This window comes from Epinephelus lanceolatus, chromosome 10 (genome assembly GCF_041903045.1).
Source record: "Epinephelus lanceolatus isolate andai-2023 chromosome 10, ASM4190304v1, whole genome shotgun sequence".
Classification (NCBI taxonomy): domain Eukaryota; kingdom Metazoa; phylum Chordata; class Actinopteri; order Perciformes; family Serranidae; genus Epinephelus; species Epinephelus lanceolatus.
The window spans coordinates 5,070,018-5,083,966 of NC_135743.1; the positions used below are offsets into that span (position 1 = coordinate 5,070,018).

Genomic DNA, 13,949 nt, shown 5'->3' on the forward strand with positions numbered 1-13,949 from the left:
CAATCTGAGCTACAGATACACACTCGCATTAAGTTCATTTAGGAGACTTTACAGCTGCTCAGAATCTCTGTCACAAAAAAAAGGGAGATAACAAAAACATGTTTTTTTAAAAAGACACTTGAAATACTGCGAGCTGTCAGCAGTGAGACTGTTATTTGTTTCTCTGTCTGACAAGCTGAATATTGTCCATGAAAATATGAAAATAGGTTGTTATTGTATACAGCAGCTGTGACTCCGGGGGGTTGAGCATCTTTGAAAAAGCAGTATATAGTCAACACTCATCCACAGCAGAGCTCCTCATATCGCCTTGTAAATGTTAACAAATGGCCGTCCAGATTGTCTGAAATCATTCAGCAAACAGATCCGTTAAACCGCTCAGAGAGAGAAGAAGCAGCCAGCGCTCACTTCTTTGCCTCAACACGATTAGCTGAAACAATCCTACTACTGTTTCACTACCGAGAGCAACAGAGAGGGTTTTTTATATCACCAGTGTCCTTAATTCACATAGCAACCACAGCATGCTTATTTTCATTCTCCATTCAGATTTTTATCACTTAAAGTGGAAATTGACACGTTTTTTGCTCTAACTTCTCACATGAAGTAAATGTTAATTGTACAATGTAATGGCTATAGAATAATAGAATTTAGCGTTTAGACCAGCTTCCTATAAAGCTCCTTTTCCCACTAGAAAAAACCCCACAAACATTTGGCTGATGTATTTATAGGAAAGGTTACAATCAGCATTCACTCCCAGGACAAATAACTCTGCAGTAGTCCTGGGTATTTATCAGCTGCAGCTCCGATCAGCTCTGATCAGCAGTGATGGAAATACAACACCCAGGTGGACGTGCTAATTTTAGCCCCTTTGCTGGCAAAATGCAATGACAGGCCTCCAGAGATCCGTCTCTGTCCAAGCAGTGCTGGAACATTGATCAAGAATCAAAAGTCTGCACCAAGTTTGAGAGACTGGATAAATAAGAGGAATAAAAAAGAAGTAACAGCTGTAACATTCTCACTGGCCTCTATGCTGCTTTCTGCTGTTTACTTACCTGTTTTCTGGCCTGTCTGTGACGACAGTTGTGACACGCTAGAAAAAAACAAAGGAAGGCACACTCATTTGCTGAGCCGCGTACACAGCTCTGGTCTATTGGCAATGGGAAAGCACACTATCGCCTATGTTTAACACGTTTTCCCACATTTAAAAAACCCAAATAGATGCGCTTACTTTGGTGGGAAAAAAGTGGATTTCACTCTAAAGTTCAAAGGCTCCACTTGCCGCACAAAGGAAGTGCACCAGCCATTGTGCAACCAACCTGGTAGTTATCAGTGGCTGTCCCCAGTTACCAAATCAATATCAGTGTAAGTTCTGTATTATCCTGAACTGAACCTCAGTAACGGTGGAAAACAAAATGCAGTGTATCCTGCGTCGTTGGTAGTTGCTCAGCTCTGAGTAGAACAGAAAGAGACCCAGTTGTCTTTGCACCAGTAGCGCCAGCGATGATCCCACTTGAGAGCGCAGGAGTGGGGGTTGAAATGTAGTCTGTTCCCAATTTAAAGGTCCAGACAATCCAAAATGGCATCAAAGAGCTAGCAGCAGCAAAGGCCGACCATTGCGTCACCTCATGTTCCCTGCATCCAGGATTCCAACAGTCATGGAAAACCTGGAAATCACATTTAAGTCATGGAAATTTGTTGTGTGTAAAGAAATTGTTGCAGTATATTTCCACGGATAGTGTTCCGTGTGTTGTAACATAACAGTAAGTTTATTTCCTAATGTCAACCTAATGTAGCTCTAATATGCGTCAATACGTTTTGTTTACCATCATGTACGTTTCTTAATTTTCTCCCAGAATTACATTTCTCTTTTCATGAATGTCCACTAACTTTAAATTATGCTTGAGTACTGTTTGAATCCGATATGTCTGAAAAACGCCAGGCAAAACTTATTATGGGTCCTTAAAAAGTCATGGTAAAGTTTTGAAATTTTGTCCATGACTAGTTAGCACATGAATAATTTTGAAAGAACAAATTATTTTCAGTGCACCAGCAAACAAAAACACAATCAAACTGTCTCTATTGAGAAAAACATAATCTTACCTAATATAAGAAGTTTGTTTCGATCTCGCTCCCTCTTGACTTTAGTTGTTTACTTTATTCACTTCCGTTTCTCTTCTTCTGCACTGAACTTCCAGTCAGAGTGATTTCATTCTCAGCGTCCGATTTAACATGCAGAATTGGCCATAAAACAGCTGACAAGGGCCGACTGGCGCCAACAGTGCAGGACATGCGCAAAAACTAGAGGCGACAGATGCCCACCCAACAACCTGACATTGACCGAGAGTCGATCCTCGGCTTAGTGTGTCAACACTCTCAGATGTAGAATCCATCCTAAGGTTTCCTTTCGTTCTTGCTGACATTACGTATATTGACCAAAATCTTAACTGTGTTAAAATAATCTGTAAATTAATTTACAGAAAAAACTGGTCAGTTGCAGCCATAGTTATAAGCATTAAAAGATTTTATTGAGCGTATCTGTTGTGCCTTAAAATAGCCGAGGCATTCTTTAAAACATTTGGAACAATAATCAGGATTTGAGTGAATAAGCACAACTTTAATTTGATCCGCTCTCAGGTTTGACAGTGGAGTGAACACCAGGCAGGTTTTCTGTGCTGTGTGTGGGATCAGAATGACAGAATCGCTGTCACTGAAAACAAGCAAGCACCACAGAAATGTGGGAAGCTTTCCCAGCACACCAAACTGTTCTCTCGGCACAACGGAAAAATCGTGCCGTCCTAGGACAGCATGGGCAGACGTGGGCACTTCTGCAGCCCAGACTGCTCCGGCTTGTTTTTGATTTTTCATCACAGCGCGGCCTCACAGCGAGCAAACAAGCTCTTCCAATCAAACAGTGAATGACGGTTTGGCTGCGAGCCTCGCCTTCGCTGTCGTCCACACTTTCACTCGCCATGGGCTCCGTGAGGAAATGATGTGTGTCATCTCACCCTCTCCCATCCCCCTTTTTAATCAGTCCTCTTCCACTCCTTATTTCCTGCTCTTTTGTTAGACTCGGTTTAATTCGGCGTACACCTGTTGACTCTCGTCTTCCCCTCACTGCCAAATCTAAATGTTAATGTCATGGCTGCCACCTACAGCAGCTCCCTGTAGAGCCTGGCTTTCAGCTTGTTTGCCTGTTTATATAGAACGGCTCTCTGGATGCCATTTGTTGTTTGTTTCCTCACTGAGTCGATGTGTTATCAGCAGACGGAGCCTCCATTTGGGACACTTTAGCAGGAAATAAACAAAACAACTTCTCGGGATGTTGTCTGCTTGTGTATCATTGTTGTTTTGTCCAGTTGATCCATGTTCGTAGCGAGAAGCTAACAGAGTGGAGAAAATGTTTTATTGGTGGCTGAAGTTTCTGCCCAGTGCTCTTCTCACTTTCATCTTGTTTTTCGCCCACAAAAACACATTCTGTCTTTCTCAGTCTGTCTCTCTCACCTCGTCTCTCTCTGCTGTGGTTTCAGAGAAGGAAAAAAAAAGCATTTGCAGAAAGTGCACACATTGCTAAATTGCTTACAGGACACGCTGTTTGTCGGCAGGGCACAATGCACACATGCTATCAGAGGCTGTTCAGTAAAACCTCCCCAGAGGAGTCAGTGTTTTCCCAGAATACAGATTAGAAACTACAGTGTCAAAACCAGCAGCCGCTTCATTAGGCTCCCTGCTACCTGCGAGATAATACTTTCATTTAGCACCAAACATACAATCTGTATAGGATGGTCACAGATTACTTTGCCCCACATTTAAAGGCTAAATATCAGGCTTTAACAGTTTATTAATCCATCAATAGAAAATGTATTGTTTTGATAATCAAATAATTGGTTTTTTTTTAACATTTGCTTTGTCATGCATGATAATAAGCTATAATAATGATAATAACATATCATTTGAAGACCTTGGAAATTACACAGCAGGACATGTTTCTGTGTTTTCTGACATTTTAATAACAGAACGATTGATTGAATAACTGATGAATTATTGGGCAGATTAATCAATAATGAAAAAAATTGTTAGTTGGTTTATGGCATCAGATGGTCCAACATGGCTGCAACATGTTCTCATCTCAACTCGTCAAATACCGCCGCTTTGTCTGTGGACCTAGGCATCAAAATATGACGCGCTATAAGTACCCTCCTGCATCAATTTTGGACGTTCAGGGATAGCGTTTCATTTATGCTGGTTACCCGCATTGTGTCTTTCCAAAATACACTTCTGTTTTCACAGGAAATGAACAGTTGCTGCTCGTTAAATGCATACAGCAGTGATACTCAACAGCCAAATCTGGCCCACAACAGGGTGCCAGATGGCCAACCAACCATTTTCTAATTCAAAATGGTGATAAATTGATTTACACTGGGAATTCGATTTTGTATTTTGAATGTAGATAAACTATAAAAAAAAAATAATCAGAATATAAAAATGGTGCCAGAGGAGGATCTCGACAGAAGTCTAGGCTATTTATTCATTTTCATTTTTGTTTTTTAACTGGTCTTCTGTCATTTTGCAAAAGTGGTCCTCAGGAAAAGCAAGATGTGTATCCATGGTGTACATCTCTTTCAAATTAAACTTGAAAGTAAAACACTTCATTTTTAGGTTTACTTCCTTAAGTCTAGGCAACAAAAGTCAGTGGTTCAGAAAAAAAACATCACAGTTTGGCCTAAAATAAGTACGCTTGCTACAAACGTAGTCTTACACCACGTCACTACTGACACATGCTGCATGTACTAGCACACTGTGTTGTCATTGAAATAACTCCATTGACTTCTTGTTTTACACAGAACACGAGCAGCGGGCTCCTGGGTGAAAGTCCAGAGTTTGTTTGACCCATCCTACCCTCCCTACACAGACGTTCTCGCTCTTTTTCTGCAGTCGTTGCCCACTGCATCTGAAACACTCGCTGGCTGGTGCATGCAGTCCCCCAGGAAGCGTGTTGGGCCCATAAAGACTTTTCCCCCTAGACTTCCGTTTGGAAAGAGACATCTTTAAATCACAGTGTCACAAGCCCCACAAAATGACTTGTTTCGCTAACAGGATTTGATCCATTCAGTCAGATAACATTTGGAAAGTCTAGAAGAGCCACAAGATTAAATAATTTTATCCCCATTTAATTAAACGGAGCGGTAAACCAGAAGTTAATCGTTCAGCCAGCGGAAGTTAGCTACTTAGCTGCCAAAAGCCCCTAGTCTCATGCTCTGTGGGCCACATAGTGCGGAAGTAGTGTCAATAATGCCCGGATCATCCAGGTAATTTTATACATGACAGTTGAACAGTTTTGGCTTCATACGCCACTGCGCAAATCTCACAGGAATGAATTGGGCCCCTCGTCCATCGCTGTATCCAGTTCTCTTGATACATCCATGGATGTGTATTATACCACCACAGAGGATGCCTCTGTGCGTTGATGTCTGACGCAGTGTTCCACTGACAAAGCGGCAGTATTTGACGAGTTGAGAGTGAGAGCTGGCTGGATGGTCCAAACATGTTGGATTCTTAGAAACATACATTTACCATAAATACTGAAATAAGTGTGAAATACTAAATTAGCTGTGCCTGTCCAGTCGTGACTGTCATGGTCAATTCTGCTTTCTGCAAATTACTGCAAAATACTAATATTATTTCACTCCAAATTCACCAGTCAAACAGGAGTGACACTGTTCCCAACAGCCATTTAAGAACTTACAGTATATTCCTTTAGTGACAGTCTGCACTGAGGATTCCCATTGGCCCATTCCCATTTCAGGAAAAGCCAGTGGAGTTTATTGGAGCTGACTGTAAGAATGCATTGCGTGTGGACGACAATCAAATTTGTGTCAGCACAGGCTCTAACACTTCCTGCCGTACCAGCTCTGCCTCCAACAACATGAAGCAGCTGTGGAGCCTTTTCTTTTCTTTTTTTGTCTGTAGTAACCATGTCTGGACTGACCATGACTGGCCTCCGTCCCACTGTTTCCCTGCTGTTGTAGCGTTTTTTTAAAACTTGCTTGTCTCTTTTTCCACCTCCCTCCACAGCCTAGCCTCTCAGTCCAACTTGCTCTTTGGCAGGGAGGAGGGCCTCTGCTGGTACTGCACTCTCTACACTTCAGCCACACAGCTACAGCACGCTGCCATCCCAAAATATCTGCTGCTCTGAGGAACCTCTGCTAAGTTTCACAAGTTTACTGCTGAAATGAAGAGATGTTCAGTTTGTAAAGAGCTTAAAGAAGATTAGTCATGAATGATTCCTGTGGGGGCAATCAGGCAGAGGCAATTATCACAAATTAACATTTGATTAGGAATAAATTGAAAGTATAGTAAACTATATGACTGAAAGTACAGATGTATTTATCAAATATGCAAAGTGATGTTACCTGTTTCTGTTTTTGCATTTTAAGGGGCAGTTCACCCCAAAATCAAAAACACATATTTTTCCTCTGTCCTGTAGGACTTGAGCTTTATCGTTAGCTGGCTCAGTGGTGCTGGGTGAGCTAGCAGTTGATGCACTCTTGGTGGATGTAGTTTGGCAGAAAGAAAATAGGTCTTATCTTGAGTAACCTGGTCATGATTTCTGGAAAGAGACATCGCTGTTGAGTTTTTCAAATGTATTTTTGGCGCTCTAGTTCCATTATACTAGAGAGAAGGCAGACATCTCTATGGTCGATATCTCCAACACTTGGCAACTTACACCAAAACAATCTAGACTGATAAATAGCACTGCAGGTAAGAGGAAAAATATGTACTTTTGATTTTGGAGTGAACTGTCCCAAACCGCCATTAAAGAACTAGTAGCGACCAAAGCCAACTGTTCGGCTGATGTTGCCGTGTCTCAGCCAAAGAGTCAAATAAAAAATCTGACATTATGTACTGTAACACGTTTGTTTCAGTCTTACTCACTCTGGACTTTAGCTCTTTGTTTACTTTCCTCACTTCTATTTCTCTTCTTGTGTACTGAGCTAAACTGCTAATCAGAGTAATTTCATTGCTCATTTTTCTCCGTCGTCCCAGACACTGATCCAACTTTTTTTAACTTTACAGTACAGATAGTGTACTTTTTACGAGTTCGGGTATCAGTATAAAGTGTCGATATCCATACTCATGACGAAGGAAATAATAAAGCAACTTCGGATAAATCCATATCAATTTCAGGCTTAAAATAACAGCTCATGGTTTGGTCCCTTACACTACAGTTTTTAAACTCCACCCTACTTCAGTCTAAACTCTGCCCATTTCAAGTACATACATGCTTACAGATAATGGTGAAACTCACTCATCCCTCGTACTAACCATGTGTAAAGTTGGTGGAATGCCCCTTTAAATATGCAAAGATACAAATACAGCTAATTACAGTTTGGACTGCAAACAGCTCCGACTGTCATTTGTCAAATTCAACAACAAACTGTTAATTATGTGCAGCACATTGTTGTGGAAATGACTCCTTCAGTGAATCCGTCTGATTTGAATTAAATTGAAGAGTAATTGTGCAGCTTGTTGGTCCTCGGAGAAGCAGAGCATTTTGGGAAACACGGCTGTATCTCATCACACTGCACTGTAACCAAGTGTCTGCTTCTGGCTGCGCTCACTGTGCTGTTAGCGCTCGGGGGTAGCCTGCCGCTCTCGCCTTCATCACTGTCACCGGCCCGCTGACTCTGCCGTTTTCTCGCCATAGCAACGGCGCCCCCGTGGCACCGCCATCCATCTACCTGCGCCGGCCTGAACCACGACGCGCAGGTTTGATGAAGTGGGCACAGCGAGAGACGGAGTGAGCCTCGCCGCTGCCAAGAGATTTGTGTGTTTGTGAGAGAGTATAGGAGGGAAGGAGCATTTGTATGTAAGACAGCAAGAGTGTGTGTGCGTGTGTGTGTGTGTGTGTGTGTGTGTGTGTGTGTGTCAGAATTGGAGCAAGACAGTGAGCACATTTGAATGCCGCAGACCCAGATCGCCTGGAGGAGCGCTATCTTAAATTCCCCTCTCAGTCTGCCAGTAATTGAGGGAATATTAGAGATACAGTGCTGCAGATGGCTCATGATATGACATATTAGAACACACCCGAGGGGCCAAACGCAGTAATTGGGAGCTTCAAATGCAGATCGACCGTGTCAAGCAGAGAGAGAGAGAGAGAGAGAGAGAGAGAGAGAAAACGAGCGCTATCCGAACAATCCTGTCGACACCGTCAAAGGAGCAAGCCACAGTGCAGCGTCAACAGCCGGTGTCAGCCTCAGTGACAGGTTCGAGTCAGCCTCCAGCCAGCAGGGCAGGAGGAGGTGGTGAAGGCTGAGTGTGAGGGTGGAGGAGCTGATCAAAGAGTCGTGGCAGGTAGAAGCACAGACACAGACAGAGACGTAAGCTTTGCAGCACATGACTTTATCCCAAGCATCTTAAGGCACACACACACAGCAGCTTAATGAAATACTGGAGCGTGTTCTTCACACCAGAGTCATCTTTTCAAAACTTGTACGACTGTGGTCAGACGTAAACGTATGACAATGAAATAGCAACAGTCTTTGGTGAGTTGATTGAGTTCATTAACATTTTCTTTAGAGGTGAGGTGTATAAGATTTAAGCAGGATTTATACTTGTGCATCAGCTCCATGCAGAGCTGTAAACTACACAGGCGGCCTATGCCATTGGGAGCATTTATACTCATGCAGTGGTGTGTATGTGTCACTCTGCAGTTACACCTCCAAAACACTAGTTGGCAGCAGAGTTTCTGTGAAGTCCTGTAATGTTTAGTTGATTCAAAACACACCCAAAACACTCCTTAAACTCGCAGCATTCACAGACAAACACTTGTCTTTATCTGGACACATTTTCCCCACAAATACAACATGCTAACGTTATTAGCACAAGCCTATGGCATTTTACATTGTATAAATTAGCCTAGTGGCTAGCAACTTTTTCCCTACTCATTTGAAGCCAGGAACAACAGCAACATTTAACAAAGGTAACGTTACAGCTCACAGAGTTCACCGCCAAAACAACTGTCTTATACTAAATACGTTTTCCAAACAAATACAACATGCTAATGTTATTAGCACAAGCCTATGGCAATTTACATTGTATAAATTAGCCTAGCAATGAGCAGAGATTTCCTCTACCCATATGAAGCCAGGATAAATCACACACAAGACTTAAAATGCTATTTTTGTGGAGGCTTTATTGTCTTGAACTTAAAGTAAATCAAAGCTTTGTTTTCACTGAGGGAAATGGTTTCAGCTTACAAACACAGACAGGAGATCTGCGTCGCAACAACATGTAGTTACATTTCTGGGGAGGTGCATGTCAGTTTATGGCGCAGCGTACGCCATCCATTGGATCCAGAAGTGTAAGTCCTGCAGTGGTGGCATCTAGTGGTGAATTTCAGATTGCAACCAGCTGAAACTTCTCCTGGTTAGAATTCTGTCAGCATTCATTGTTCAGGAGGTTTGAATCGGGAGCTGAATTATTCACTGAGGTCTAACAAACAAGAATCAGGTGATTAAAACCAGTAAAAACACCAAATAAAGCAGTTTCACGTTACAAATCAGTGCATCTCCAACACTGTTCTGCATCTCAGAGACGGGAGGCTCGCCCACAACATGCTGTTGTCTGCTCACACCTTTCTCTCACAAGTTAATGTTTGCTTACCTTTTTCTGACCCAGATGTTGAGACAATTATCCACAAAGGTCTCTTCCTCTCCACACGCTCGATGAGACACTGCTTAAAGCAGTTTCACGTTACAAATCAGATCAGAGTCCCGGCCTTAAGACATCTGCATGCCAACGTATAGTGATAGTTATAGCACCACCCACTGACAACAGGAAATCATGTGATCATTGTTATAATAAGGTTAGGGAGATTATACCAAATAGAAAGCTCCAGTGATGTAGATTTTCTCACATCCTTTGACTTCTTAATAGCTCCATTAAAGGCAGCAGAACTGGGGCTTTCTTTGCCTAAATATCTGAGATGATTGTCTTCTGATAGAGCTGTTTGTTCCCAGTGAGACATTATCTGAACCAACTACTGGGAACAAAATTCAAAGGGTTCTTTTAGGTAGGAGGAACAGACAGATGTTGATATTTGACTGCCAGCAGTTTGTCAAGCTGGGAACAAAACAGAAATGTTCTCTGGACTGATGCTCACGCTCAGCTGTTTCTGCATCTGTTCTGGTATTAATATCAGAGACGGTAACGTGTGTGTGAATGCTTTAGAAATGTCTCACCTGGCAGGTTAACAGTTACAAATGCAAACTGCCTGTGATCCCATCCGACTTATTTTCCAAGCTCTGATTTGCTTGATTGTGAACCTGAACAGACCAAATCCAAACTGTGCAGATGTTTGGGCTGCATGGCTTATGGACTGTGCTTTCATGTGGCCTCAGATGTCGTCCTCTTTGTTTCGTGTGTCCTTGTTCTTCATGTGCTCAAGCCGACATCTGCCTGGTTTGCTGCAGAGTGCCTCCGGTCTTTGTCTTTGACAGTGGCTACCTTATCCTGGTGAAAGTCCAGTTTATGTTTATCTGCACATGGTGATGCATTCATTCTGACGACGACCATCCTTTGAATTATTTGCCATATTGGCTGAATTCTGTGTTTCATCCCAGCAAATTGTTGTCTGATGAAGGTCCGCTGTCATGTGATGAAGGATGGTACAGCTCTGTGATTATTATTATCGTTATACTGTCAGTAGTCTCACTCTTTGTTCTCCCTCCATCCTTCTCTTCTCCTCTGTCTCCATCTCTGCAGGCCGGTGGGTCACATATCTCAGAGTGCCGCACTGACAGTCAACACAAACCCAAATGTCAACATTAAGTCCGAACCTGTCTCACCAAACCGCGACCGCAGCACTCCCAGCTCCATCAGCGGCGGCGGGGGAGGTGGAGGCGGCGGAGGCCAGGTTCAACTGCAGGGACAAGGTCTGGTGTCGGTCGCTTACCCGGGGACCCTGCGCCTGGAAGTGGGAGGTCAAGGCCGCTCGCCAGTCGACAGCCTCAGCAGCAACGGCAGCTCGTACGAAGGCAGCGACCGGGACGACGGCACCCAGGGACGAGGCGGAGCTCAAGACTTCCTCCACCAGGCGGGCGCCGGGGGCCAACAGCCCACCATGGTCCTCATGCGGCCCCCTTCGGCCGAGCCCCAGGAGCAGGACGGGACCAACGTCAAGAGAATGAGACTGGATGCCTGGGTCACATGAAGAGGTGACCGCAGAGGGATGGATGGACGGACGGACAGATGGAGGATGGAGATGTGTACTTGTGGCTTGTGTACATGCCCCCACCAGCCCTTATGCCCCTGAGCTCCCTCTTCGTGCACACACACACACACACACACACACACACACATTATATATATAAATATATATATACCCGCCATCGACCCAGTAACCTACTGTCCACACAGGAAACGCTGACCTCACACACACAGACACACAGACACAACACAAGCATGCTAACACACCGTCATGTCACACGGATGGACACTGACACACACTTGTATGACAATGTGCATACACATTTGAACTCTAATGTACTTTCACACACACGAAACCCCAGAGGGGTTGAGCCACAGAACCAGGGATTATTTGTCAAACAATTTATTCAGCTGTATTTGAATAGAAGTGAATTGTTGTTAACGAGGCCACGGTGGCTAGTAAAACCCTAAATTTGGCCACTCAGACTATTTCACCCAACAGCCGCTGGCAGAGCAGACACACACCTTGGTTTCCCAGCATGCCCTGCATTTGGTGAGCGGCTGGTGGTGTTCTCCCTCCCTCATGTCCTTACCGTCTGTAACTACGCTGCTTTCAGTCAGCGCCACCAAGTGAGTCCACTTGTTTGTACACATCAGCCCGACCACGGCTGTGTTGCTATCGCTCTAGATTCTTGGGCCGTTTTGCTCTTTTTAAAGCGTGGAGTTTTTGTCCTTCTGTCTTGACTGTTGATCTTTAGAGTTTGGATCGTCTCAGTTTTGAATATGAAGACACTAAAAGAAAATGTCGCCTCCCTCCCCAGCCGAGCCAGCGGCCACGTCCACAGGCCGGCACTTTGGCCCTGCACGAGAGACTGATGACCCGCGGGTCTTTATTTAATCTGAACCATGCAGACTAGCTGTAAAACCAGTGATTTGTTGTCGAGGTAAAAGACTGCTTTTCTTTGTATCAGGGACGAGCTGCAGCAGCTCAACGACACAGATACTCCTAGTTTCGCCCACATCTTGTCAACTACAGATGCTGAAAAGGACTTGTGTGTTTGGTGTGTGTGTGTGTGTGTGTGTGTGTGTGTGTGGTTTGTTACCTCAACTGGTCGTTTTTTAACAGTAATTTAGGCAAAATGTTCATTCTGACTTTCATCCTTCGAACACACACCTGCAATGCACACAGCTGAAAGTATTTTTGTGAAGCGACTCATGTTTTGAATAGATAGCTGATGTTCAAAGGGGAGATGGCGAGGTACCGTGTATATAAGCAATCTGTAACCTTTGTGGCTTTTGTGTGACAGGGATGAAGTGTTATTGAAGGTTAAAAAAAAAAATCATATACAAGTATATATTAAAACGGCTTCAGGCGGCAGGGATGGCGGCTCTGCATCTGGAGCAGGAGACTACAACAGACGACAGGGATTGTATATATAAACTTTATATTCGGCAGGATATCCCTCAACGAAAGAGAAAAAAAACACGTTGATTCTCAGCGCATCGGTCTCTTTTTTATTATTATTTATGCGTGTATATAAAGTGTAACGTGTGGACGAGCCAGCAGAGGGAGCTGTAGAGGCAGAAAGGGAAGACGTAGCCGCGGTGACTCAGACTGTTTTAAGTGAGTAATGGTTAGGACTCTGTCACTGATGGAGCGCACTTTACCTGAACCCCCACCCCTGACCCTTAACACACCTGACCCCTGGACACACACACACACACACACACACACACACACACTAGGGTTAGACTGATACCTACTTATAAGGCTTCTGTTATTCCACAGATACAATTCAAAGTTTGCAGTTTTTATTTAATCCTCTATAATTATTTATTTCTGTACATCCACCAATCACAGCTCTGTTTACAACCCTAGGAGCCGGACCACCTTAAATTTTTACTCTGGCTGATTGGCTGCCTGCTTGAAACAAATTAACTGAGTTAAATTGATCACAGAACAGAAACTGTGAACTATGAAATTTAATAATGAGACGAAATATAACAAGAAATGAAATTAAAATAACAAAAAAGTACAGATTAAAAGCCTCTAAAAAGAAAATTGCAGTTCTATTTAAAACTTTTAAAATGAAATATCAAAAACTACCACTGAAGATATTTTTATTTATATTATTTTTATCAAATGTATTTGAAAACGTTTAATAATAACAGAGATAACTGACACATTTAATGTTTATAATATCATGTTTTCTACTAATAGTTTAAAAGCACCAATTGTAAACTTAATAAATCATTTATGATAGTTTGCTTTTATTATTATCAGTTAAGTAGCAAATAAACCACTGGGGGAAAAAAAACTAGATTTGCAGCTACTTCTTAAAACACTTAAAGGTCCAGTGTGCAGGATTCAGGGGGATCTATTAGTAATATAATAAGTATATTTTCTTGAAAAAGACAATCATTGTGTGTTCATTACCTTAGAATGAGCCGTTAATATCCACATAGGGAGCAGGTCATGGATGTTTTAAGAGACCTGGAAACAGTTTGAAGGCGGGCCCATTAATCTTTATGAAAGTTGCTCAGCAGTGCATGAAGCCAAAATGGTTCAGCTTACCAGAATGATCGGCGCTGCGTCCGCACTGAGCGACACATAGTCCAAGTGCACTAGACACTACTTTACTTGTACATTTAGCACTCTGCTAACTTGAATGGGGATAAAATGATTTAATCGCGCAGCTCTTCCAGATGTTATCCGAGGGAATGGTTTAAATCCCGATGGTGAA

At 43.0% G+C, this 13,949-nt stretch overlaps 1 protein-coding gene across 23 annotated transcripts in view; it reads left to right on the forward strand.

Annotated features, from left to right (window-relative positions):
• The window catches only part of mef2d (myocyte enhancer factor 2d), a 144,555-nt gene extending 131,288 nt beyond the window's left edge, over positions 1 to 13,267 (forward strand). For 12 of the 23 annotated variants that reach the window (XM_078171333.1, XM_078171343.1, XM_078171335.1 and 9 more), the window contains 2 exons: positions 6,070 to 6,120; positions 10,762 to 13,267. In XM_078171333.1, the coding sequence (XP_078027459.1) occupies positions 6,070 to 6,120; positions 10,762 to 11,209 (499 nt within the window). In that variant the 3' untranslated portion in view covers positions 11,210 to 13,267. The remainder of the gene's footprint in view (positions 1 to 6,069; positions 6,121 to 10,761) is intronic. The other 11 variants (XM_078171339.1, XM_078171350.1, XM_078171341.1 and 8 more) reach the window with 1 other exon arrangement.
• Positions 13,268 to 13,949: the final 682 nt, after the last annotated feature.